Source organism: Vespa mandarinia, chromosome 13 (genome assembly GCF_050613455.1).
Source record: "Vespa mandarinia isolate Hongniang chromosome 13, ASM5061345v1, whole genome shotgun sequence".
Classification (NCBI taxonomy): Eukaryota; Metazoa; Arthropoda; class Insecta; order Hymenoptera; family Vespidae; genus Vespa; species Vespa mandarinia.
In genome coordinates this window covers 3,347,501-3,374,288 of record NC_140822.1, presented here as the reverse complement: position 1 = coordinate 3,374,288, position 26,788 = coordinate 3,347,501, and the positions used below count along the sequence as shown (strand labels likewise).

The 26,788-nt window shown below is 32.4% G+C and overlaps 3 protein-coding genes across 5 annotated transcripts in view; 1 reads left to right on the top strand and 2 right to left on the bottom strand.

Annotated features, from left to right (window-relative positions):
* Positions 1-23,009, top strand: part of Bet5 (blocked early in transport 5) — a 103,731-nt gene extending 80,722 nt beyond the window's left edge. For both annotated transcript variants that reach the window (XM_085660913.1, XM_085660914.1), the window contains exons 5-7: positions 21,942-22,171; positions 22,450-22,659; positions 22,778-23,009. In XM_085660913.1, coding sequence (XP_085517039.1) covers positions 22,073-22,171; positions 22,450-22,659; positions 22,778-22,906 — 438 coding nt within the window. In that variant the 5' untranslated portion in view covers positions 21,942-22,072 and the 3' untranslated portion in view covers positions 22,907-23,009. The remainder of the gene's footprint in view (positions 1-21,941; positions 22,172-22,449; positions 22,660-22,777) is intronic.
* On the bottom strand, positions 1,126-15,976 carry LOC118444220 (sodium-dependent proline transporter). Its single transcript, XM_085660939.1, has 10 exons — positions 15,781-15,976; positions 14,617-14,782; positions 12,563-12,841; positions 12,256-12,463; positions 11,675-11,868; positions 10,251-10,431; positions 8,944-9,181; positions 7,149-7,487; positions 3,284-3,436; positions 1,126-1,406 (listed from the first exon to the last, which is right to left on the bottom strand). The coding sequence occupies exons 1-10, from the start codon at positions 15,826-15,828 to the stop codon at positions 1,311-1,313; spliced, it is 1,902 nt and encodes a 633-aa protein (XP_085517065.1). The 5' UTR covers positions 15,829-15,976; the 3' UTR covers positions 1,126-1,310.
* A 2,216-nt stretch (positions 23,010-25,225) lies between the features above and the next one.
* The window catches only part of LOC118444213 (E3 ubiquitin-protein ligase RNF19A), a 12,337-nt gene continuing 10,774 nt past the window's right edge, over positions 25,226-26,788 (bottom strand). For both annotated transcript variants that reach the window (XM_085660910.1, XM_085660912.1), the window contains exons 10-13: positions 26,538-26,733; positions 26,216-26,381; positions 25,732-26,108; positions 25,226-25,644 (exon numbers count right to left, since the gene is read on the bottom strand). In XM_085660910.1, the coding sequence (XP_085517036.1) occupies positions 25,404-25,644; positions 25,732-26,108; positions 26,216-26,381; positions 26,538-26,733 (980 nt within the window). In that variant the 3' untranslated portion in view covers positions 25,226-25,403. The remainder of the gene's footprint in view (positions 25,645-25,731; positions 26,109-26,215; positions 26,382-26,537; positions 26,734-26,788) is intronic.

Sequence of the window (26,788 nt, the reverse complement as noted above, 5' to 3'; positions counted from 1 at the left end):
AAGTACCACCGCGTGACCCTTTGCATCTCGTTAAAACGATCGATACAGCATGACAAATATAACCTTTCTCTTGTCAGCACTCTAGTGCACTCACTTAATATTTCACCACATTTATTGAGATCCGACCGTTTAACGTGATTATTCGTTAATGTTAATGTTTCTGCTTTTAAAGCTAATTTCAAAAGGAAATCATATTCGACAAAAAGAGTGAGGAGGGGGGATTTGGGGGAGGGGGGAGGAAAAGAAAATGCTGCTACGTTGTTGAATTTTTATTGAAATTCTTTTCTTTTTCATTTTTTTCCATTCCTTTTTTTTTCCTTTTTTTTTTTTTTTTTTTTTTTTGTTATTCGATTCGATCAACATCGAAGGGAACACGACGGCGTAAACATTTATATATAATTTAATAAATAAGAGACACTACACTCACGTATTTATATTTTGTTACGATATTTATATAAAAAGTACAAATTATTTATCAAATAATCGTAACCGTGTTAAATGTCTGCTATTAAATTTGATATTTATAATCGAGCTCTTTTCTTTCTGTCTTTTCTGTTATTCCTTTTTTTTTTTTTGTTTTTTTCTATTCTAATTTCCAAATTACTACGATAATTGTCTAAAGAACGAATAAAAAAAAAAAAAAGAATACAAAAATACATACACTATAGTTTTGTTTTGATTTTCCAAAAGCATAATCTTCCATTTCGGCAGATCAAGAAGTTTGAGTTAAAGTTCTGCCGCAGCAGATTATACTTGTCGTCCTCCCTTCCCTCCCACCACCCCCCCTTCCTCCCGCCCACTGAGCACATGCAAGCACTTGACAAGATGCAACGCACGAAACAGTATAATTAAGTATAGTTAGCGTAATATCTATTCCTACGAGATACCTTTCATGTATATTTATATATATATATATATGTATAAATATACAAATATATATATATATATATATATATATATATACGGATATATTATATATATGGATATATATATTTATATACATATAGGTATGTATATGTATACAATATATCATCGCATATGTAATATAATATAACGGGTTATTTTAGTAGGGCTAATTACACCGCCGGGAATGTTCCCTACCGGAATATAACGTAGAACGAGAAGTAATGAAATAAGATTTACTATGCCGAGAGCTATGCTAGACAGATTTTCTTCATCTTAATAACGTACGTGTGCCAGTTGTTCCGCACTGTTAATACTAATACTTGAACAATTTTATAATATAAGATTATTTAATAGAAATTAGTTGATCCATTCGTTAAATCATCCATTAAGAGTTTGTTAAGATACTACGAGAATGTTGTTATGATACTATTAGTATCCGAATTGTCCCTTTTGATGGCTGGACCCCAGGATTCAGTCGGTCGGAATAAATCGCTGTCCCTCTGCGTATAATTAAAAGGTTAAGATAACTCGTTAGAAGGCACTCTTTCTCTTTACATAACTATTTCTATGGTAAAGGGGCAAATGTTTGAGGGAAACTCGTAATTATACCTTTTCTCTATCCCTATTCTCTCTCTCTCTCTCTCTTACTCTCTTTTTTTTTCTCTTTCTTTCTCTCTCCCTCCCTTTCTCTCACTAACTCTCTTTCTCTCTCTCTCTCTCTCTCTCTCTGTTTTTTTTTACGAGTACTCTAGACAAACATTAAAACACGATCGATGATAAAAATAAAGAATTCATTGTGGTTGTTTGAATGACACTAATTAACGATCTAATTTAAAGTTATTTTTTTTTCTCTCTCTTTCTCTTGTTTTTTGTTTCGTCGATTTTCAAAGTTGAAAAAAAAAAATTGAAATAAGGTTGAGTGTTAACCAATCTTCTATAGCTACAATTTTACCGAGGTAGAAACTCTCGAACAAGCTCGACTAAAAAAGTTTCTCAGAGTAAAATGTTACTGACGTCAGAGAGAAAGAGAAAGAGAGGAAGAGAGAGAGAGAGAGAGAGAGAGAGAGAGAGAGAGAGAGAGAGATTGAGAATGATTATCGATTCTTTGGATTTTAAACAAGGATGAAATTCGTACGATGAACGGCTAATCAAAATATGGACAATGAAATCAAGCTCGATGTTAATTTCAGATAGAATTGCTCCCGGATTTTGATTCGTTTATGATCACCGTTCCGTAACGTGGCTATATCAGCGGCGTCGATGCAAACAAGAAGGACAAACGTTTTTCTCATTCGGACTATCAAATTGTCACGCTTCCGTAAATCGATTTAAACGATAGAATTGGATAAAATGTGTTCTATTTGTTCTTGCTCGATCGAACGTACATACATATTTACGATGTAATTACAAGTATGTATATCGCGTCAAACGAAAAGTACAATCCAAACAGCTTGTTTTATCGATTGAAAACTTTTCTCATAATATGTGAATAGTACAGTTTATAATATATATGAAAATGATCGAAGATAAGATTGTATGGTTGGTATAGAAAATCCTTAGGTCCTTTGTACTTTCACAAGTTGTAACCTTGCTAACCTCACGAGTAGTTTTCTCAAGTTCTCGTTCAGAGAAAGAGAGAGAAAGAGAGAGAGGAAGGGAAAAAGAGAGAGAGAGAGAGAGAGAGAGAGAAAGAGAGAGAGAGAGAGAAAGAGGAAGAGAGTCGGAAACAGAAGGAAAGGAGATAAGAGTAATGGTAAATTTATCGGTTAACACAAAACGGAAGTAGTCGAGAGAAGTAAGGGCTCGAACTTTCTTAGAAATAGGTGCGATGAAACGCGGACGAAACTTTTCCTTCGAAAACTGCGATTACCTCCTACGTATCGTCTCGAAAAACTTGTATTAAGACGTTTCTGCTTTCTTGAAGAAGATCCTATCGCTAAGACAGGCGCAACTTTTAAAACGTTTTGCGATTCGCCAAAGGCGAATTTTTTTTTTCACGTTTACTTATAACAAAAGATCGATCGCGATTGATCGATCGATCGATCGTGAAAATGATCATTCGTTGTGAAATAATATCGTCTGCGATAATTTGTGAAAGAAAAGAAAAGAAGAAGAAGAAGAAGAAGAAGAAGAAGAAGAAAGAAAAAAAAGAAAGAAAGAAAAGAAACACGGAGAAAAATAGGAAAAGAAAGAAAAAGAAGAAAACGGAAGAAGGGGATGGGGGGGGGGAAGAAAGAAAACAAAGGGGCGAAAGAAAAACAAAAAAAAAAGAAGACAGACAAAAGAAAACAGAGTTAAATGTTTTCTTTTTTTTCTTTTTTTTCTTTTTTTTTTTTTTTTTTTTTTTTTTTTTAAATATAATGTAAACAATTCTTACCAATAACTTCCAAAGATGTACGGAGAAAAAGATCGGGAATGGCGCTATGGTAGATACTCCGATCAGTATTCCAATCATGTTCGCCCAACCAGGAAAGACGTACTCACCATATTTCGCCGGCTCGTAGGTATACATTTGATACACGAAGACCCCCTGTGGATGAAAAGCAGAACGTGTTATTCGTGCTCGAAATCCTGCAGAGACAGACACAAGCGCGTAAACGCTCGTAAACGGTGCATCGTGCTGTAACAGAAGGTTGTGGAAGGAACAATAGTAGGGGATGAAACGAGCGAGCATACGTATGCGTACGTGCGTGTTGGATGTTGGATCGTCTATGTGTATAGGTGTCGGTAAAAGAAGAAGAGAAGAAAACAAAAATCAAAGAGACCAAATAACATTGCATTTAGTTTACGCATTATTTCTGTGTTTTAAATATTCTTTTTTTTTCTTTTTTTTTTCTTTTTTTTTTTCTTTCAAAGAAACCGTGGAAAAAAATTCATGTTGTTTCGTTTTCTTCTTTTTCTTCGGGTGGAAGGGAGGGGGTGGTGGTGGTGATGGTGGAGGTAGTGGCGGAAGGGCTTCTTTTTCTTATCCTTTTTTTTATTTTTATATTTTTAACCTAAACTCCTCTCTCCTCATCATCGGAGATCAAACGCAGTTTATACCGAGATTAGGTGAATTTTGTAGAGAGAGATAGATAAAGAGAGAGAGAGAGAGAGAGAGAGATAGGAGTAGGGGGTCGACGATCAGTATCGCCTGTTCGCTCTTCTGTGGCTATGCTCTGCAAATTTAATCTGATGTAGCTAGGGGAGGTGAACTAGAGTTCGCTTATCAACTTCCAATCCGTGCGCGGCTGCACGGGAAGGTTTCACGCCTGATTGGAGGAATCGATACGCATCGATCGTTGTAAAGGGCCTTACGTATATTTCTCGTCTAGTAGAAATCCATAATTGCGACGATGGGCTATGGGTTTCGCGAATTGCGAAATAATACTCGAAGCACGATCTTGCTCGATTACACGAACTCATAGCCGAGAGTCATGAAGAGAAAAAGAGATGGGAGGGTGAAAAAACGATATCAGGGTTGAAATAAAGAGAACGAAAAAGAGAGTAAATAAGAAAGAGAGAGAGAGAGAGAGAGAGAGAGAGAGAGAGAGAGAGAAAGTTAAAAGAAGGAAGAAAGAAAGGAAAAGAGAAGGAAGTCCTTGTGACATTTCTGCCATTTCCTTCCTCTCGCAAACGATATTCTCGAAGCTAGCACACGCCCTTTACTGGCAGAACCCTTCTTGCCGCAATCAATTTGACTCGTGCGTGTGACAGGAGAGTTATCGATCTAACGGCTGCTTTAAATCTGAGAGGTCAAGAGAGAACGTAACTGGACATCGTCGTTGATCGTTGGTCGTTGGTCGTTGTTGGTCGTCGTCATTGAACGTCGTTGGTCGTAGTCGTTTTACGTCGTTGGTAGTCGTTGTATGTTGTCGGTGAATCAAGGAAAAACTTACTCTGTGCGATCATTTGTTTCGAAACGGGGCTTCTGTTACTGGACTGTTTGGTAAATAAGGGATGACGAAGACCCTACAACGAGATCCACTTGGACGTAGCCCGCTTTACTGGCAAAATACCTAACCTATTGTATGCAGTATTAGTTACGTAGGCGTGTCCAAGCGAGGATGACAAGAAACTTTGAAAAATGGTATAGTAGAACAAAACGCATATACGTATGTATTAGTTCGTATACATGTATTCTCTTCTTTCTCTATCTCTCCTCTTTTTCCCCTTCCCTTTATCTCTCTCTCTCTCTCTCTCTCTCTCTCTCTCTCTCTCTCTCTTTATCTCTATCTATCTATCTCTCTCTATACTCGTGACCACCAATACACTCTTGTTCACATATCGCTCGTTCCTGCGGTCGAGCAATTAGGCGGTTAGCCCGTTTACCCATTTTTGATGGTTACCACTTTTTGTTGGTCACCCAATTCTCCTACAAATTACTTGCCACGTTTCGAATTTTCACCTCTACACATACTACCGATTGTTCTAATGGAAAATTGTTTATTCAATTTGATTACTTGTCGCTTGTTAATTTGAAGAAGAAAAAAAGGAACAGTTGACAACGACGCGTAAAGAGGGGAGGGAAAAAGGGGTATGTGTGTGTATATGTGTATGTGTGTGTGTACTTAAATGTACCATACGTACGTACACACGTATCTATAGGAACATTGAGAGAATCTCGTAGAAGCGAGCGAAAGAAAGAAAGAAAAAGAAAAAGGGGAGAAAAAAGAACAAAAAAAAAAAAAAAAAAAAAGAAGAAAAAAATAAAGAAGAAAATAAAAGAAAGTCAAGCGCTAAGAGCAAACCGTAGAAAATTAAACCGACAAGTTGTTCTTTCTTTCTCTTTCTCCGCGTCGTTGGGTTCGGTTTAAACGAATGAGAACAGAACGAATACACATAGACTCGTTTCGTTCAAATAACACATAGACCCTGAAGTTCTCAGTTTCGCAATAATTATATACTTTCGAGAGAAATATTTTCTATAACGGCGAAACGTCATTATTTTTTTTCTTCTATTTTTCCTTTCTCTTTTCTTTTCTTTTTCGTGTTTTCTTCCTTTTTTTTTCCTTTTTTTTTTTCCTTTTGTTTCTTTCTTTTTTCCCTCTTTTTTGATTTTCATATAAATCCACCAACTATCCTGTCGAAAAATTTTTTTTTGTTCCCTTTTTTTTTTGTTCCTTTTTTCTCGTTTACCTTTTCAAAATAATCCTCAAATCTTTTCGATATACGAATGATCCGTTAATTAATTCGACTCACGTCCGATCGTGTAAAAAAAAAAAAAAAAAAAAAAAGGGAAACTCAATGGAATAATTCAGTAGTCAGTAAAGAAGAGAGAAAGATAAGTACGTGCCCCTGGAAATGGATTGTCTACAATGGAAAGTAAGTCTGAGAGAAAGCAGAAAGTTCTCCGCGGATGGGAATGCATTAGACAAAAGTACTTCCGTGCTCCAATGTCTAAAACTCAATAATGATCGTGCGTTCTAGGTGAAAGCTTAGACGATTATTTAACGGGCGACTTCCTTGAATATAGACAAAGAGGGGATCGTACACATACATGAAGAACCCGGGTTCGTTCGAGTGCGAAGTAGACGTAATAACTTTCGATTTGATGTTTCACAGGCGAACAATTTCAATCAAAGGAGCATCAGGAAGAAGGTGGACGCTGAGAGATCGATCTACAACCAAAGGGAGAACGTTAAAGCTTAACCCTACGTTAACAATTCCGACTTATTCCCTTGTGAACTGGCAAGATCTTAGACCCCTCTTAAAAAACAGATATGTTACGCGAGTCCCGATAACATAAGCTACGTGAATGAGGGTTCGGACAGACGTAAGAGAGAAGAAAGAGAGAGAGAGAGAGAGAGGGAGAGAGGAAAAAGGGAGAAAAAAAGGGGAAAGAAAAATGGTGGTAGGGAGGGGGAGGGGCGAAAAAAAAGAAACGAAGGAAAAATCATTTCCAAAGAGTATTTTGAAAAGAATAAAAAGAAACTACGACAAAGGGTGATCCTTTCGAAGTGCAGGCAATGTACGGTAACGTACATAGCGTTCACTTTCCTATCGTTCTCCTCGCACTCGCTCGTTTCCCAAAGAGACTCTCTGTTATCGGGTGGAAAAGCGAAGAAGAAAAGATATCCCTCGGCTTTCTCGGCTCGAGATGGTTAATAGAATCGAAGAGTTTAAACCGAGTTCTCCTTGGTTCGAATGGTGTCTTTCTCCTCTACATTCTCAACCTCTACCTCCTTCTCATCCTCCTTTAACTCCATCTCCTTAGGAGAAGGGCACAGATGTACGCGATGTGTAGTAGGTAATGCACTTACCAAGCAGGTGATAGGCGCAAGGACGATCCAGCTGAGCCACCAATAGCTATATAGAAAGCGACCGAACTTCATTTGCATTTCGCCAATGTTACGTATAAATTTGTTGCATCCATAAAACCAAGATGGTAGAATGAGCTCAGCGAACCCGATCAATAATACAGCCCAAGATGCTGTATTCCAATCCATCAGGATGAACAGGTAAATTCCGCCATTAAAGATCATTGGTATACCCAAAAGCCAACAGAAGATACATATTCCTAATATGACGTAGCTTTCGTACTTTCGTAAATCCGGACGTACGTCCAGTATGGCAGCATTTATCGCTTGCACGCCTGCGAACTGTATCATAAAAAGTAACGACTGCTCGTTTATCCTACTTCTCGATGTCTACTTTCTTTCTCTTTCTCTCTGTTTTCCACTCTCTCTCTCTCTCTCTCTCTCTCTCTCTATCTATCTATTTATCTCTATCTCTATCTCTATCTAACTAACTATCTATCTCTCTTTCTTCTCCTTTTTTAGTTTTTGCCCTGGCCTGCCTTAATTACCTCTCTTGGCGCGAGACGCTCGGAGGACAGAAAATGTTCAAGACAAAGACTTTCTCCCGTTCGATCTCTCACTCTTCCACAGTTTCACCCTTCTACGCTACCAGAGAAAAAAAGATAAAAGAGAGAGAGAGAGAGAGAGAGAGAAAAAAGAGAAAGAGAGAGAGAGAGAGAAAGAATGAAAGAGAGCAAGACAGAAAGAGAGAAAGAGAGAGAGAGAGAAGAAGAGAGAGGGCTAAAAAGGGAGGTGTGGATTTCACTCAGACAGCAAACCATAACTCTTTCCATGATATACGAGCGAGAAGGGCTCAAGCGAGACGATGCAAAAGTAACGCTCGTGCGACTATCGTCTGCCCACTCGCAAGTACTTACATTCTCACTTTTGCAGCTTCTTTTGATAAATACGCGAAGCAGCATCCTCTCGTTTATTCAACGTACCTCGTATAGTGCCTTCTTAGCCGTCTGCGAATCGCTCGTCAAAATCTCTTTCTCCATCGTGAATATACTTAAAGTAATAACCCGGTTTTCTTTTCTTTTTTCCTTTTTCTCCCCTCATCTCTTTTTTTTTTTCTTTTTTTTTTCTTCGTTTCTTATCTTTCTTTCTTATTTTGTCTTTTTTTCTTTTTCGTTCGTTTCTATTTTTTTCTTTTTTTTTTTTTTTTTATTTCCATTTTCCTTCCTTGTTCAAGGGAAAAAGAAAATCTATGTTATTATTATTTCTCTATACTCTTTCCTATGAAAATCGTTCCAAAATGAAAATCGTTCGGCGTAAGTAGCTTTAAAATTTCTGATAAGGAGTATGATTGATAAGTAAGGAGAAAAAAAAGAACAAAGAAAAAAGAAAAAAAAAAAAGAGAGAGAGGGAGAGAGAGAGAAAATTAAGGGGTGGAAAAGAAAAAAGAGCTAATTATGAACATTTTATAATATTTTCTGAAAGAGAGCTCGAGTAAAAAAAGAAAAAGGAAAGAGGGGGTAAAAAAAAAAAAGAAGAAGAACGAAATAAAAAAAAAAATGCTTCTTTTAAGATCCTTAGAAATTCTCTTTTAGGACAAGCTTTTTATGTGTCTGAGTGAAATTGGTCCGAGAGACAAAGTACGGAAACGATGTAGTAATTATCGAGAAAATGAAAAAAAAAAAAAAAAACAAAAAAAAACAAAAAAAAAAACAACAAAAAAAAAAAGAAAAAAGAAATTGTCTCCACCTCCCTCTTCCGTTCGTCCCTCGATGATAAAAAGTAAAATGTGATTACTTACTTGACTACCAAGACCAAGGGTAAAAAGCATTACAAAAAATAATATCGACCAGAGATTTGGAAGTGGCATTCTCACTACTGCTTCCGGATATGCAATAAAAGCCAATCCAGTTCCGCTTTGGACCACCTCCTCTATTGGCATTTTCATCTGTTTGGCTAAGAATCCCAATATGGAGAAGATCACGAAGCCCGCAAAAATGGACGTAAAGAGATTCGTAACACTGACGAATACGGCGTCTCTAAAGAGATTAAAAAAGAAAATCGGATTATTCCGTAGAAAAAGAGAGAGAGAGAGAGAGAGAAAGAGAAAAGAAAAAAAAAGAAAGAAAGAAAGAAAGAAAGAAAGAAAGAAAAAATTTGAACGAAAAGAAGAGAGAAAAAGAATTCATATAAAAATATCGTATAGAAAATAGAAATGATATGCCAATTGATAGACGATAAAATATATGTGTGTAAATTCATAAAAAAAATTCATCATCTTTCTTCTTTTTAATTGGCCATTTTACGCAAATCGATACAAATCGATGAGTCGATACGATATATGACAAACGTAATTATTACTTGAAAATAAATATTACGTAATTATATTGATTACTATTATCGCGAATTAATAATGATACGTTGAAGCGTGGAATTTCATTTAAAAACAATGAAAACGGTGAAAACGTAAATGTAGGGATATAGAAAGAGGAAATGGTAGGTTCGTATTATCCTTAAGGATCTGTGCCAAACGAACTGGCAAGTGAATCGTTTCCTCGCAAATAGCGTTTTATCAAAATTACTACCTTTACGTACACCCTCCTATAGACGACGAGGTAACGTCACGCAAATGTTCGTTTGATCGTAGAAACATATTTGTCGTCGTAAAATCGAAACGTTAAACCTACCGCGATCCATGCCTACTACGAATGAACGTTTAAGCCTGACACCTGGGGGATTATGCATCATTGCGAGCTATCGAACGTTCTGTCAATCTGTAACCCGAGTACAAATCAGAACTAGAAACTCGAATGATACAGTTTCCTATGATTGGCTAACTCATATGTATCTTCTGTTATGTTTCAAATCGTCCCGATTAATCCGATTATGTTCTGTTATCTTAATGCAAACGGTCAAATTAACAATTCCATTAAATATATGACCAAAAGGAAGAAAAAGAAATAAACTACGATAAACATATGTATATATATATATATATATATATATATATATATATATATATCTACCTCATTTCTTTTGCATGAAACTCAACAAATCGCAAAGGACAATTTCTATGAATAAAAAATGCGATATATATTTCTTGCACACCTGTGACAGTTGTTGGTGAAAGAGTTATAGCTCGAAAGAGTGACCAGAGATCCGCAACCGATGCCAAGTGAATAGAAGATTTGCGATGCTGCATCACCCCATACGTTGGCGTCTTTCAGTGTCGACCAGGTGGGCGTGATGTACCAGAGAGAGCCTTCACCAGCTCCTTCCAGCGTGACACCTGCGCGAAGGTGTCTCCTTGAATCGATAACGCCATCGTCTCTCTACTTCTCTCTATTTCTCTCTCTCTCTCTCCCTATCTATCTATCTATTTATCTACCTATCTATCTATCTATCTATCTTTCTATCTATCTATCTCTTTCTCTCTTACTCACTCACTCACTCACTCACTCACTCACTCACTCTCATAGAAAGACCACCCTGTTTCTTATGTCCGATTCGGGTCTCGTGCAATCGTATGAACGGATCGGATTCCGTTAGAATGGGGAACAAAAGAGGGAAACGTTTCAGCATATTTTTCCAACGGACGATCGAATTGTCCCCAGCGTTTCACGAAATGTATCTCAAAGATACGGGTGAGGCTTTGAAAAATTCATAACTCCGAAAGTTTTCTCTATCTCCGTTTCTTTTCGCTAAGACGATAAATTTTTTATATCGATGATTATATATATATATATATATCGGGGATACAATAAAAGTGAAAAAAAAAAAAAAGAAAAAAAGAAGGAAAAATAGAAATAAAGAAAAAAATATCAAACAGGTATTCCATTCATGGCCTCAGGGATGACAATTTAACGATTGATTCTAACGATAGATTTATATCGGTCGGAATCATAAATACTCGCGAAAAAAAAAAAAAGAACACATCTAACGATTTTCTTCTGCCACTCATTACCACTACACATACTCTACTTTTATATATATATATATATATATATATATATATATATATGTATATACACACACATATCCGGATAGCAAAAATACGTGCCGGCGTATTTCACAGTCAAGTGGAGCGCAAATTAATTGCAGGATCGTCGTCGTTCGTATCTCCTAAAGTTCTTCTCTCTTCTCTCTCGTGATAAATCGTCATCGTTGTTTTAAGAAACCCGAGCAATGACTCGGTTTAATAAGAAAAACTTAAAAGAAACGTAGTGATCTTATATATCAGAAAAAGAAAGAAAGAGAGAGAGAGAGAGAGAGAGAGAGAGAGAGAGAGAGAGAGAGAGATAGGAAACATTCGTAAAAGAAATTCAATTCTATTATATCATCGATAATTATCATTAGAGTAGTTAATAGTAGTAATATTTTGATTCTTTTGGAAAAGAAAAAAAGGAAAAAAAAAAGGAAAAAGAGAATAAGAGAGAGAGAGAGAGAGAGAGAGAGAGAGAGAGAGAGAGAGAGAGAGAGAAAGAGGAAATATGGAAGAAAAAAAATTCTAAAGACATTTTACATTGACTTACCTCGTATAAGTAATGCCAATAGAACAACATATGGAAATAGAGCAGTGAAGTAGACGATCTTTCCGATAGATTGAATACCTTTTACCAGACAGAAATAGCACAATGCCCAGGCGAGGGTGAGACATCCAAGTAATTCCCATCTAATGCCGCCAAAGTTTTCCCACGTGGCACCACGTATACCGAGAACGTATTCGCTAGACGCGTTCAACGATCATGCCCGTTCAGGATTAAACGGATTTCTTCGATTCTTAATGATTTTCTTGATTTCTCACACATTACCTGCGCATAGTTTATTACCCTACCGTCCGATCTACATTAAGTAGTCACAATGCTAACTCGTTAACAAACAAACTTCGCGTAATAATCAATATCGTAATAATCAATATCATAATAATCAGAAGAATAACCAATACGAAGTAATCGAATAACGAGTGAAATTTTATTTGTTTGTTTGTTTGTTTGTTTGTTTTTCTTTTCTGTTTTTGATTTTGTCTTTCTATTTTTTCTTTTTTCTTTTTTGTTTTATTTTTTTTTTTTTTTGTTTTTGTATTCTTTCTTTTATATAACAAAGATAAACCTACCTGAAATATTCTTCAGAGGACAGTACTCTTTTGTAAAGATAACGATGAGGAATGGAATCGTTATTATCTTTCATACAATGAGTAATATTTCCAAAATTATAATCGAACTTTTGACAAACTTCGTCAATTGCCATACAAGTTCTATTGTAAAATAACGTCATGTTATTCTGATTTTGACACTCCTGATTTTGTATACCACTGTAACAGTCTTTAAAATTAAAATCTCGACTTTAAAAAACTAAACTTAAACTTTTACCTTAATTTTTCTTATCTAAAGAAAAGTATAGACCTAACTTCCCGTACTTACTGTCGGTATTAAAATAGTTATCACAATGTGCCCAAGCAAGATTTGGAGAGAACGATGCAAAAATGTAGAAGAGGGTCCATGCTATGATAACCATGTAATAGACTATAACTAATCCAATAACGACTAAAGTACAGTAACCGAGGCCTTGAAAAGCTGGCGCCATACGCGCAAATGCCTCGTTAGGACCAAGACCAGTGTATTGTCCTACGGCAAGCTCCAGAAAGAATATTGGTAAACCCATTGTTATCAACATTAGAATGAATGGTATGAGGAAGGCACCTAAAACGAAGAGAAACAAGAAAGGGTTAGAGAAGAAAGAAAGAAAGGAAAAAACGGGAGAAAAACAACAAAAAAAAAAAAAAAAAAAAAAAAAAAGAAAAGAAAAGAAAAAAGAAAACGTACATTTCATTGGCGATGCAATCCTATTGAAATTCTTTCTAAATGTTCGTAATGAAACGTATCAATTTATAAATATATTTATTATTATTTAACTATCGTAAGTCTCTGTGATATTTTATAAAGAATAAAATGCTATACACGTACTCTTCTACGTCAGTGCTCTCTTACCGAAACGTCTTTACATTTCCTCTGGTTTCGGTGATTTATCCCAAATAAGAAAGAAAAAGAGAGAGAGAGAGAGAGAGAGAGAAAGAGAGAGAGAGAGAGAGATAAATAGAGAGATAGAGAAAGAGAGAGAGAAAGATAGATAGAGAGATAGAAAGAGAGAGAAACTACCGAAGGGAAAAGAAAATGGGGAAAAAAGAAATCGATGAGATAGATAGAGACTGAGACTCCTAGAATGTACTCTAATGATGCGAGGAGAACGAGATAACTATCGGTATTTCGTAATCCTATACGGATTCATGAAATATTGGAAATTCTCTTCCAGCTGGTTGTATTTTTGAATAATTCATAAAAGAGAGAGCTTACGCGTAGCAGCAACGTATCGTAGTAGAATTTATATATATATATATATATATATATATATATATATATATATATATATATATAAATATAGCTAGGTTTTATATATATATAGATAGCTACATGCATATATTTTAAAGCGACAATCCGAAGCACGTGTGCGAGACACAAACAGCTCAATTTTCAACGCATACCAGATAACATAATGCGTTAGGTGTGTACTGTGACGCTTCACCGAATGTACCTAGGTAGTAGCTACTCTGCTGATCGAGCAACAGGAAGCTCGATAAAATCTCAACCTCCCTCTGATTCTCTCTCTCTCTCTCTCTCTCTCTCTCTCTCTCTGTCTCTCTCTTTCTGTCTCTCTCTTTCTCTCTCTGTCTCTCTCTCTCTTTCTTTCTTTCTCTCTCTGTCTCTCTCTCTCTTTATCTATCTATCTATCTACCTATCTCTTTATCTCTATCTCTTTTATGAAAGTGAAATGAACTAAGAGAAATTAATCACGTATCGAATAATCACATTTGAATTTAATTACGTTGATAATGTGATAAAAATTTAATCTTTTTTTAATTAATTCTCGATTTATCACATTGACTTTGTATCATCGTCTGAAAGATAAAAGAAGAAGAAGAAGAAGAAGAAAAAGAGAGAGAGAAAAGAAAAAAAGAATACAATGGAAAAGCCCAAAAGAAAATCTATCGACGAAGGAAAATAATTGTAATATATTAATATTAGAAAATATCGAGGTAATTCAATGTTATACCGCATAACATTATGTTAGTACCATGCTACGCTATGACTACACTGCGACTAGAGTGATCTTCGTGGTTGCAATCACGACAATGAACACGCACCCTTCTGATGCGGCAAATGTAGCTGCAGCTACATACATACATACATACATACGTACATACATACATATGTACGTACGTACGTACATACATGCATACGTAAGTACATACATATATAACGTAGACACATACATAACGTAGATATATAACAAAGGATGAACGTGTATACTACGCACAATTCCTATCTAGATAGGAGTAAGTGTACGTGAGGAAGAGCGAAGCTAATACTCACGTACGTACGCACATAATGTATATACATGCATTAATACATATACGTACCACCCCCATTGCGATATACGAGGTAAGGGAAACGCCAAACATTGCCGATGCCAACGGCATACCCGATGCAGGATAGAACAAACTCGATGGGGTTGGACCATCCACCTCGTTCAGTCGCTGGTAGTTCCAGCAAAGCTCCACCAACCCCAAGAGAAACCCTCTTTGCCTGCCAATAACATGGACTAGGTTATATTTGCATCATATAAATTATCACAAACTCGACAAAGGTAGAGAGGATCGACTAAACTTAAAGGATAAAGAAAAAGAAGGAAAGAAAAAAAAAAAAAAAAAAAAAAGAAGAAGAAAAAAATAATAAAGACTAACGAGTCAAGAATTATTGTAAAAGATAAATAAAAACATATAGATAAATCATACATACGTATCTAAATAGATCGAGAATTCTCAAAGTGTTTAACGTATGGACAAGAAATTTATGTTTAGTTAGATCCAGAAGGGCTAACTAAGGTATTTACGTAACGAGATTAATCGAACCAACCAAGAATTTATCTTCAAAGTCTAATACGATTCGAACGTCATTAATTTAATCTAATTCGTAACCTCAAAATCTATATGATAAGGTGTATATATATATATATATATATCTAACGAAATAACATAAGATTGATTTTCTTGACGAACGAACAAAATATATTTTCATTATGTCATATGCGATCTAACAAAAATATACGAATTAAATCTATCCAAATATCTATAGAAATTATTATCACTTATCGATGGTGTATATTTTGACGAGGGAAAAAAAAGAAGGAAGAAAGAAAAAAAGAAAAAGTAAAGGGAGGGGGCAGGAAGATAGGAGGGAAAAAAAAATAGTAAAATAACAAATCACACTATCGTAATATCGTTATGTGAACTGGAATCCTATTATTAATAAAATCTATCGAATACACCCGTTCGTTATTTGAGTCGTTATTTGAGTCTCGAGATAACGGTCGTTGTTTGCCTCAGGCAAACAATTGCAACGTGTCATTTTTATTCGTCCGTTTAAAAACAAAATAAATATATATATATATATATGCATATACATATATATATATTATTGAATAATATAATGTATATATTAATTGAAAATTATATATACATTAATTTAATATATTATAATATATATTGTAATAAAATTAATCAATGAATCTTCAATATACGTACCCCGTTTATTTTACTCGTTCGCTTAGGAATTATACTTTCGGGATCCATATTGCAAAAAAAAAAAATGAGAAAAGAAAGATGAAATAAAAATATATCTTAAGTTTGTGTTAAATGTTGTATTGCCAGCCTCACACTCGACGTGGATCTGCGATATTGACCACAATCGCTTCGTTCCTTATCCATTGAAAGATTGTAATATGATGAAAGATATCACAATGATAATTGGCATTATCTAAAGAAGAGTTCGAAAACCACTTGACTTTTCTCTCATCGTTAAAGAATAAATTTCGTGCGATTAAATAAAAGTATAAAAATAAAAAGAAAATATATATATATACATGTATATATATGTCTAACATATCGAATAAGATGATAGGATAAGTAATGAATTAAAAGAAAAAAAAAAAAAAAAGATAAGATATATTTACCGAACGAAAAAGATTTTTTTTCGAAAAACATTCTTTCTCTCTCTCTCTCTGTCTCGCAAGTACCTTCTTTTTCTTTTTCTTTCTTTCTTTCTTTCTTTTTTCTTTTCTTTTTTCTTTTTTTCTTTTCTTCTCTTTTTTTTTTCTTAATTAGATTTTATATTAACGTTAAGTGAAATCGATAAATCATTGTCACGATAAATCGCAAATCTTTTTAAAAGAATGTAGAACGCCCGAGTTCGTGGTAAAATTCTGATTATCTCTTATCGCGACTTTAATAATATCGAGAGAATTCAAGTGGTATACACTCTCGTTGTATTCTTAAAAATTAAATTCCCTTACGTACACCCACTTTCTTTCACGTTTACATCGCATTCTACATGATTTCACGTTATCGCCTTTTATCATCTGAATTTCAAATGCAAACCCAAAAGATCATGAGATTTTTGTGAATCGAAAAGTGTTACACACTGTGCATACAGCAAAAGAGAAAACTTTTCTCTCAGGTTTAAATGGGAGTTGTTCGTATATCCACGATATCTCGATTTCTTATGAGCGTCTTTAACATCGATTACTCCGATAAAGATAACGATATAGTGCCAAAGAAAAATGAAAAATTTTTGCATCTGAAAGATCTTTAGCAAAATAAAAAATAAAAAAAAAAAAAAAGAAAAGAAGAAAAAAGAGGTAGAGAGAAAGAAAGAGAGAGAGAGAGAGAAAATAAAGAAACAAACACATTGAAAACGTATAAAATATATATTGTATAACATACATACAATCAGATTTTTCTATGTAATTCAAATTAACACGTATCATATAATAATCAGTAAAGATAGTTTATCAACTCTTTCTCTCTTTTTTTTCTTCGCCAAGTTTCCCTTTTATCTCCCTTTTCGTTCTTCAATCCATTCTTTGAAATTTTCAACGTTGGAATTTACGATGGACGAAAATTCGATGCGAAAGAAAAACCAAGCAAAATGGGAATGTACTATTTCACAGGCGAAAACGTTGAGTGGAAAAAACGTTTATACTTGGAATAGAAAGGGAAAGGGAAGAAAAAGGGATATGTGTGTGTGTGTGCGCGCGTGCGCGCTTGTTTGTGTGGATGAAATAAAGAAAGAAAAAATGGAAAAAAGAAGGAAAAAAGAAAGCAAAAGAAAAAGAGGGAGAAAGAAAGAAAGAACAAGAGAGAGAGAGAGAGAGAGAGAGATAGAGAGAAGGAGAGAGTAAAAGAGAGAGAGAGAGGGAGAGAGAGAGAGAGAATGAAGATATAGAGACCGGAAAAGAGATGATCTCGCTATCTCTCGATCGTGTATGTGCGACTGTTGGGATAGAAGGGACCAGTTTGAATAGGAAAGGCGAACAAATCTGCTCGACGAGTTCAGGGATAAAAGGGACGTTTTGCAAACTTGGTTTCACTCGCACGAGAATATGTACGTGTTAGTATATATATGTGTGTATGCATGTATGCATGTATGTATGTATGTATGTATGTATGCGTAGAACGAGTATTTGTACTCATGCACGAACACGCCACGAATCATTCACGATTGCGCAACAAACAAACAATAGCACGTTGGCTTACAGATTATAAAGATCACCTGGCAGCCCGCAAATTCACGAATTTGTGGCATGCAAAATGCGATATTCGTGTCTAACCGATTCTATTCGTTTTCTATTGAAGAACGAGCGCAAGCTCGTTTTGTTTCGTTTGAATTTGATATTGGGGGGAAAAATAAAAAAAAAAAAAAAAAAAAAAAAAAAGAAAACGAAAAGAAAAAAAAACAAAAGGAAAACAACAGAAAGAAAAAAGGTGAAAAAAAGGAAAGATGAAATATGAAAAAAGGAAGAAACCAAAGAGAAGGGAGGAGAAGAGATAAGATAAGAGAGTGCACGCTTTACGTTTATCCGTTATTTAGATTCTATTGTAAAAAAAAAAAAAAAGAAAAATAAAAAAATAAAAAAATACAACAAAAAGGATTTAATAAATTGCACGTGTATTTTGTTAAATATTAAAATAATTCGTAATAACGATAAAAATCTATGATATATAATATTTAACAATACAATGTAAATACATGTAAACATGTAAATATATACTTATATATTTAGAGAATATAATAATCGAACGAAGTAATTATTAATTCGAACGAAATGTATTTAAATCTATGTATGTTGGATTTAATTGATAATATATTAAAAATTATCATTAGCTATACGATTATTTAAATGTTCTTTCAAAATTATCTCAATGATAATTCACCTTTATTTCTTCAATTAAAATTTACAAAATATTTTTTTATAAATTTACAAAATTAACCATTCGTTTCTATATTCGTCGAATTGAAATAAAATAAAATGGATGGATAGATCGATAGATAGATAAATAAATAGATAGATAGATAGATAGATAGATAGATAGATTGATTGATTGATAGATTGATTGATTGATTGATGACTAATACGATATGATCCATTACAAAGCCTAACAACTATATGAATTATAACAGAATATTTTTCAATTAAATATTAATACATAATCAATATTATAGAAATGATTCTCGATGATTTCGAATCAAAGGACACTAACAATTGTAATACCATCTATCCTAAGTTTACATAGATCCCATTATCAGTATTAATGTTTGTACGTTTGCTAATGCATACGTACATACATATGTTTTTCCCTCCGGAAAACGTAGCCAACAGATGCGATCAACGTTACCGATGCATTAGCTACTAAATCGCAAAATCTATCGGGTTTCCCAAAGTCAACTGCAAACCTAGTCGATGATATTAACAGTACCGACCATAACCGGAAAGTATATCTGGTATTAGCTAACTTGCCATTGGTCCAACTTCTAACTATTTCTAAGCAACATAATATATATTATCTATGTATCCGTGATCACGTATGTTCATATCCAATTTTCTATCGCGTAATTCAAAATTAAGGGATGTTTGTAAAGAAGTACAAGGAAAAAAAAAATAAATAAATAAATAAAGAAATAAATAAATAAATAAATAAAAAGAAGAAGAAGAAGAAGAAGAAGAAGAAGAAGAAGTAGAAGAGGAAGAAGGAAAGGAAACAATTAAGATCACAATTTCTTTATTGATACGTTTATACGTCGAATAAAAATGTGAACAAATTGCAAAATCGCACGCTCGATCGAACACGAACTCTATTTTCATTCGCTCCCTTTCTCTTCTCGAAGGAGTGAAAGAAAAAAAGAAAGAAAAAAAAGAGAGAGAGAGAGAGAGTGAGAGTGAGAGTGAGAGTGAGTGAGAGAGAGAAGAATAAAATCACACTGTTTACGATTTGTTTACATAAGTATAATATGTTTCAATATGTACGTACGATATAAGGATTACTTATCTCTCATTCTTCCTTTTTCTCTTTTTGACCTACATAAATTTTTAAAATTACATTGAAGTATTCCATACCAAACAGATGTGCTTTTAACAGGTGCTATGTAAGGGTATTTCTGACCTACATAAATCCTCAGAATTTGGGTTGGACGATCAATAATAGACAGGTGTGTTTTCGATACCTACCGTGCAAGGGTATCTCTGACCTACATAAATTTTCCAAATTACATTCGAAGAATCTATATCGAACACAGATGTGTTTTTATTAACAGGTATCCATGTACATACATGAATATGTATATATTATATATATATATATATATATATATATATAATCATATATATATATATATGATATATGATGATGAATGAATATATATATATATATATATATATATAAATATAAATAATATACATATATCCATGTACATACATGAATATGTATATATTATATATATATATATATATATATATATATATATATATATATATATAGAAAATATAAGAAAGGGTATGCCTGACCTAAAAAAAAAAAAAAAAAAAAAATTGTATCCTTCTTGGACAAACAATAACTATCGTTTAATAAAACATTTTTTTCTTTTTTTTTTTTCTCTTAGAAAATATATTTAAAAAAAAAGATATATTCCATTGTCATATGAATTTCATTTTATAAAATTAATAGACATTAATCTATTTGAAAAGATAATAATACTAATTCGTAAATCTTTCGAAATAATATTATTTGTAAATCACGTTAATCCTTGAAAAATCCTTCTCGTTTTAAAATTAAGTACCAAAGAAATAAAATAACCAGAGATAAATATCTATGGTTACGGATCGATATGCAAATGTTAAGTCACACGTACGAAGTTAGCTCTTCCGTTTACCAATCTATGGGAAATACTTGAAACAGTTAAAATGAGATAAACAAGGAACCAACGAACTAAGAGGTAAACACGACGCTAATGATTTCGTTTCTCTTAGATCGTCAAAATACTGTTACCAATTGAGACAACTGCATGCACTTCTAATGTAACAGGTAGTTGCTCTAAAGAAATAGGGACTCTCGTTCATGCGAAACAATATAGTATATATAAATATATATATATATATATATATATATATATATAAATAACTTTGTCAAACAACAATAATAGTCTTCTTGTTAAATATGTTCTTTATTTTTAAAGGAAACAAATTCAAAGAAAAAAAATAAAAAAAAATGAGAAAAAAATAGAGAGAGAGAGAGAGAGAGAGAGAGAGAGAGAGAGAGAGAGAGATAGGAAGAAATATTATTCTCTTTTATCGTTTATGCATGTGTAATTAATGTACAACGGAACAAGCATTAAAGATTCAGTAACTTTGTGAGCTTAGAGGTTTTATTCATTTTTTTTTATTTTTTTATTTTTTTTTTATTTTTTTTTTTTTTTTTTTTTTTATTCCTTTTAGATCTAAAAGAGAGAGAGAAAGAGAGAGAGAGAGATAGAGACAGACACACACACACGATACAGTGAATTTAATAGAACCGTGAAACTTTTGCTCTACGATAATAAAAGCGTTTGAAAACGATAATCGTCAGAGTGAACCCTCTGTACTTGGAAATAAAATGCTATCCGTTTTACCGTCGTTCCTACGACGTTACTTTTGACGATTCGTTTTCCCTTAACGGATACGACTTTAGGACGATCAATGATTAAAGAATCTGATACAAAAAGCTATCCAACGTCGGTCTATAATTCGTTTTTTTGCTTCATAAATTTGTATTGTTTGTTAATTGTATCTTAAAATTTTTATTACAATACGGAACACGTAAAATATTTACGATACAAATCGATGTATTATATATCCCATGAAACAAATAATTGTACATTTTTAAATTACGTATTTTTTTTTATCTTTTTCTTCTTTTTTTTTTCTTTTTTTTACTATTATCCAAATCTATGTGTTCGATTTATACAAGTTATCCATTGTATTTTATTTTAATTTATGTCAAGTGAAATTAAGTTCGCTGTCGAGAAAGGCTTAAGCTTAAGTAATGCCATCTCGCGTATCGATACATCGTTCCTTTGATGAAGAAAGGGTTGCATCTCAAAGGCGTAAGAACTATCGGTAACGAATAATCTTAACAAATAATCTCAACAAATAATAGTTTTAAATCTTTCGAGTATTTAAATATTATATTTAAAAGTATATTTAAATGAATTTGATATAGGAAATTGTATAATTAATTGTATTATTAATAAAATGAAAATCAGCTGTTTTAAGTATTTTTCACGTGGTGCCATCTTGTCGACGATATAGGCATTTTTAATTCACGAAATTCACTACTGTAGATAATACGTATATTCATACTTTGGACAATTTCAGGTACGATAGAAGAATGAAATATAATTGCGTCCATTCGAACACGAGATGGAAGCACTGAATTTTTAAAGAGAAAGAGAGATAATAGATAAACAGAAAGGATTGCACTTAGGTGCACCTTGATACATACGATTATGACAATTCACAATTTGTACATATTTTCAAGAAATGGCTTATTATTATATTACGCTGAATGGAATAGACTGAATAAATCTGGAATTACAAAAGAAGAGGTATGTTTTGAAATATATCTATTTGGTTAATTGAAAAATATCATAAGGTTAAAACTTTTCATATATATATATATATATATATATATATATATATATATATATAAATATATACATATATACATATATATATAGGTATATATATATATATATATATATATATATATATATATATATATCATTTTGTTTTCTTTTAAAATTAATGAATAATATTTAATGAATAATTTTTAATGAGAAGATTTTTTATATTTATTTAATTCTTTTTTTAATTTTAATTTTAGGAAGCAAAATTAATGTATGGAATGCTATTCTCTATAAAGTCTTTTGTAAGTAAAATATCACCGTTGGATCCAAAGGAAGGATTTTTGTATTATAAAACAAGTAAATATACTCTACATTATTTTGAAACACCATCTGGCTTAAAGTTCGTTTTAAATACAGACAATGCAACACAAAATGCAAGAGAATTGTTGCAACAATTGTACCGTGAGGTAAATAATTATATAATTAAAATATATATATATATATATATATATATATATATATATATATCAAGAATGAAATTTTAATCTCTAATGTATTTATTAAATAAACTATTATTTTTCTCAGGTATATTTGGAATATGTTGTAAAGAATCCTCTTTGTCAATTGAACGAACCTATTCAAAGTGAATTATTTAAGTTAAAGGTAGATGAGTTATTAAAAAAATCACCATTATTTTTAAGCAGATCATTATAGTCAATGAAATTAAAAAATATACTTGTACAATTAAAGTTGTAAGATGTTATTATTATGAAAAAGTTATTTTTTTTTTTTTATATATATATATAGTACCTTATTCATTTTATATATATTACGTTATAACATATGAATTAAACGCATAAGAAAATTAATTGAAAATAAACTGTGATTACTCATTGTATTTTAAAATTATTCTTTAATTACATTGCACAGTATACCTTTAATTTTACACATATTTTGCTATCTATTATCTTATTATATTAGAGCTTGCACTATGTAAAACTTCCAGGTCTTATAACTTTTGTCCATACATTATTATCTTTCAATATTTTTAACAAATATGAGTGTCAAATATCGAATTATACATGCTATGAATGATAATTTTATATGAGACTAAAAGACAAGTGTCCTGTTATATGTTAATGATGAAATACAGATATTAGGGTATGCAAATTCTTAATCTTTTAAATGGCCATTGTGAAAAGTGTATTATTAATACAATTGAATGTTATATTTTAGTGATACTTAATCGATATTTCAGTCATAATGTATATAGTAACTCAAATTTTCTTTATCGGAACGAACTGGTAGTTTCACTCGTTTTAATATTCTAAACGTTGTTTTTTTTTTTTTCCTCTATTTTTAAACATTTGCGAAAAGTCAAATTTTTATATATAAAAGAAAACAAAAGAGAAGAAAAGAAGAAAAGTAAATACGTGCGAACGAGAGAAAAGTTTGAAGTTATGGCACAGCACTTCCAAAATCTGTAAATGGTATAGAAATAATATTAGTAAATTCAATATTAAATTATTGTAAATACATTCGGAAATGTATGTTTCTATACGGAGAATAATTATCAAATGATATTATATAAAGCATATCTTTCATTTTTATAATATAATACTTATCATTTCATTATTAATAGACACTACCCCTTATACACGATACCTCTGTTCTTTTATCTAAAATCACTCTCTGCTGTTATATATATATATAATTAAAGTATAAATTTATAGGCAAGAAATATCCACGTAAATATTGATCCTATTAAAAAAGCAAAACGAGATTATACTGCGCACTGATGGTATAATATAAGAAAGAGATAAAGCTATAATAAAAGAAAATGCAAAATACTAATAAAAGAATTTATGTATATATAAATATACCTTTAAAGAATAGCATATAATATGATGTTTGTGTGTGTGTGTGTTGTGTGTGTGTATATGTATTTATAAAGGCATATCTACAATACCTCCTTAAGATTAAAAATTATGGAGTTACTTTCATCATTACCAGATCACAAAAGGTTCTGTAAAATGGGAATGATCAAAATTAAAATCCAAGTGATGTCATAGTCAAGAAAGAAAAGAAAAAAGAAACAAGAGTAAAGAAAATAAACAGATCGTTAACGAAAAAGATCTTCTGGTACAAGTGTAAAAGAAAAAAGAAGAAAAAAAAAAAGAAGAAAAAAAAAATAGAGAAAAAAAGAAAGGAAAGTTTAGCTCTAAAATGCAAAGTTTATCCTATTTTTAATATAAAACTCATTTTAGATGATCGTATATACATACATAATCTTGCTTATTTTCTTAATCAAAAAGAGAAATTATTCTGAATCGTGAATTAGGAATAAAGCTACAACAAAATTGAAGTAATAAATCCTTATGATCAATTCAATCGTCGAGTAACGAAATACGTAATGTTTTGTTTTTCTTTCTTTTTTTTTTTTTTTTGTTCTTTTTTTTTCGTCAGGTATAAAACTTATACTCGATCCGGGATATATATGGGCATACAATAAAAATACCACATGAGATTATGACTTTCATCATTTCTAAACTCTGGATTGCAATTATAAGTATATACACAGACGTATATATATAAATACATAACACATGCAGGTACGATAATGTACAACTGCACAGGGGGTGAGGGGGAGAAGATGGTACTGTTTATTGCAAAAAATCGATTATTAATTCTTTCTTTCTTTCTTTCTTTCTTTCTTTCTTTCTTTCTTTCTCATTTTCTGCTCCCTGCATTACGCGTATAGTATTATTATAGTGATACGTTTTGTGTACATGACTGTACAAATTACGTGATTAAATTTGCGTATTATTATCATACATTATGCACTAAATTGGTGCATATGTAAATACGCATCCTACATATATATATATATATATATATATATATATATATATACATATATACATATATATATATATATATATATATATATATATATATATATCCAGATACTTCGAGAGACGTATGTATATTGCTACATTCGTACTCAGTCTTCGTTTTTTCTCAATATATATCTTTTTTTTTTCTTTTCCTTTTTATTCCTTCATTTTTTTTTCATTTTTTGTTAATTTTTCTATTTCTCTTTTTTTTTTCCTTTGTTTTGTATTATTTTTATTTCGTTTCTTGTTTTTTATTTTTTTATTATCATTATTTTTCTTTCTTTCTTTCTTTTTTTTTTTTCTGTTAATTCTCTTTAAGATTGTGAACTTTCGTTCCTAATACGTTCCTCGTCGCAAGGAGCAAATGCATGACTACTTCCAGAATTTTGTAATACAATGGGGATCGGTTCTTCTATTACCGATAATCTCTTTTCACGATCCGTAGATACCGTCGAACTATGAAAGAAAACATTTCTCAATGTAGCAACGTTAATGCGTTCTATGGATGGATGATCCTCGATCGAAGTATCATTATTCAATTCTTTATTTGAATTCCTACGAATATGAAGAATAATATTATAACTAATTAATTAATAAAATAATAATCTTATCGATGATTATTAAACCGATGATAAAACGTACTTTGATAGCTTTTGAGTTTCTAAATCCTGTTCTACCTCTTTATTTCGTTTCCGTCTACCACCAGTCCTATTATTGGCATTGCACTGTGCTCCAGTACTTGTTTGGTCTCTATCCGCTTCAATAAAACTAACGTGATCGTCGAACCGTACACGTTCAGATCCACCATCTTCACCACATACGGTCCAATTGCTCGAATCGCTGTGCTGCCGATCCAATGGCGGTTTGCGACGCGTACGTTTAGCTAAACCCGGTACTACTTCCTCTAAAGAACTCAAAGAAGTTGCTTGCCCAGCTGAGTCCATATGACCTCCGGTATTAGAATTTCCTGTATGATCTCCCTCAGTACTTCTACCACCGCTAATCGAGTTACTGTCCATCTAACGTGTTCGATATAATCATTCAAGAACAATGCGAAAAAAATCAAATATAATAAATAATAAATCAAATCTAATGATTATTTTATCATTCAATTATAATTATATACCTTGAAGTTAAGAACAGAACCTGATAATGCTCTAGTCGATGCTGCTCCATCGTCGAGAGCTATAGAAGCATTTACAGACTTTTCGGATAGGCTTGTAGCAGCCGATGCTGTTTCGCTGCATAAACTACATCTTTGCGTTGAAGTTACATCTGCCTGGACTTCCAATCTATAAAGAGAGAAAAAAAAATTGAAAAAAAAAAAAAAAAAAAAACGAAAAAAAAAATATATATATATATATATACATATACACATATACATGTAGAAAAAAAATTAATTATTAATATTTAAAAAGAAATAATATTATCATTTAATTATATGATACCTCTGACCACCGGGAAGAACGCTAGAAGCTATACTTCCTGCTAGACTGGTACCAGCTAGAGCAACATTGCTCGCGCTCTCACGATCATTTTCTCGGCCCAATTTTTCCAATTGGCTACCGCTACCCAATGATAATGATGCTTCTCCTATAGAAGGATTACCACCACGATGACTGGCTACGTCTATCGAGGCAGCGTCTAAACCGTAACACGTACAAATATTTCATTGATTTTCTTTTATTTTTTATCTATT

Bases quoted from the DNA above. Each gene is read 5' to 3' on its own strand.
- LOC118444220 (XM_085660939.1), bottom strand. From the start codon at position 15,828: ATGGATCCCGAAAGTATAATTCCTAAGCGAACGAGTAAAATAAACGGG. The intron at 14,783-15,780 runs GTACGTATATTG...TGTTATTGGCAG, and splicing joins GAACGAGTAAAATAAACGGG to GCAAAGAGGGTTTCTCTTGG. The intron at 7,488-8,943 runs GTAAGTAATCAC...TTTATGATACAG, and splicing joins CCCTTGGTCTTGGTAGTCAA to TTCGCAGGCGTGCAAGCGAT.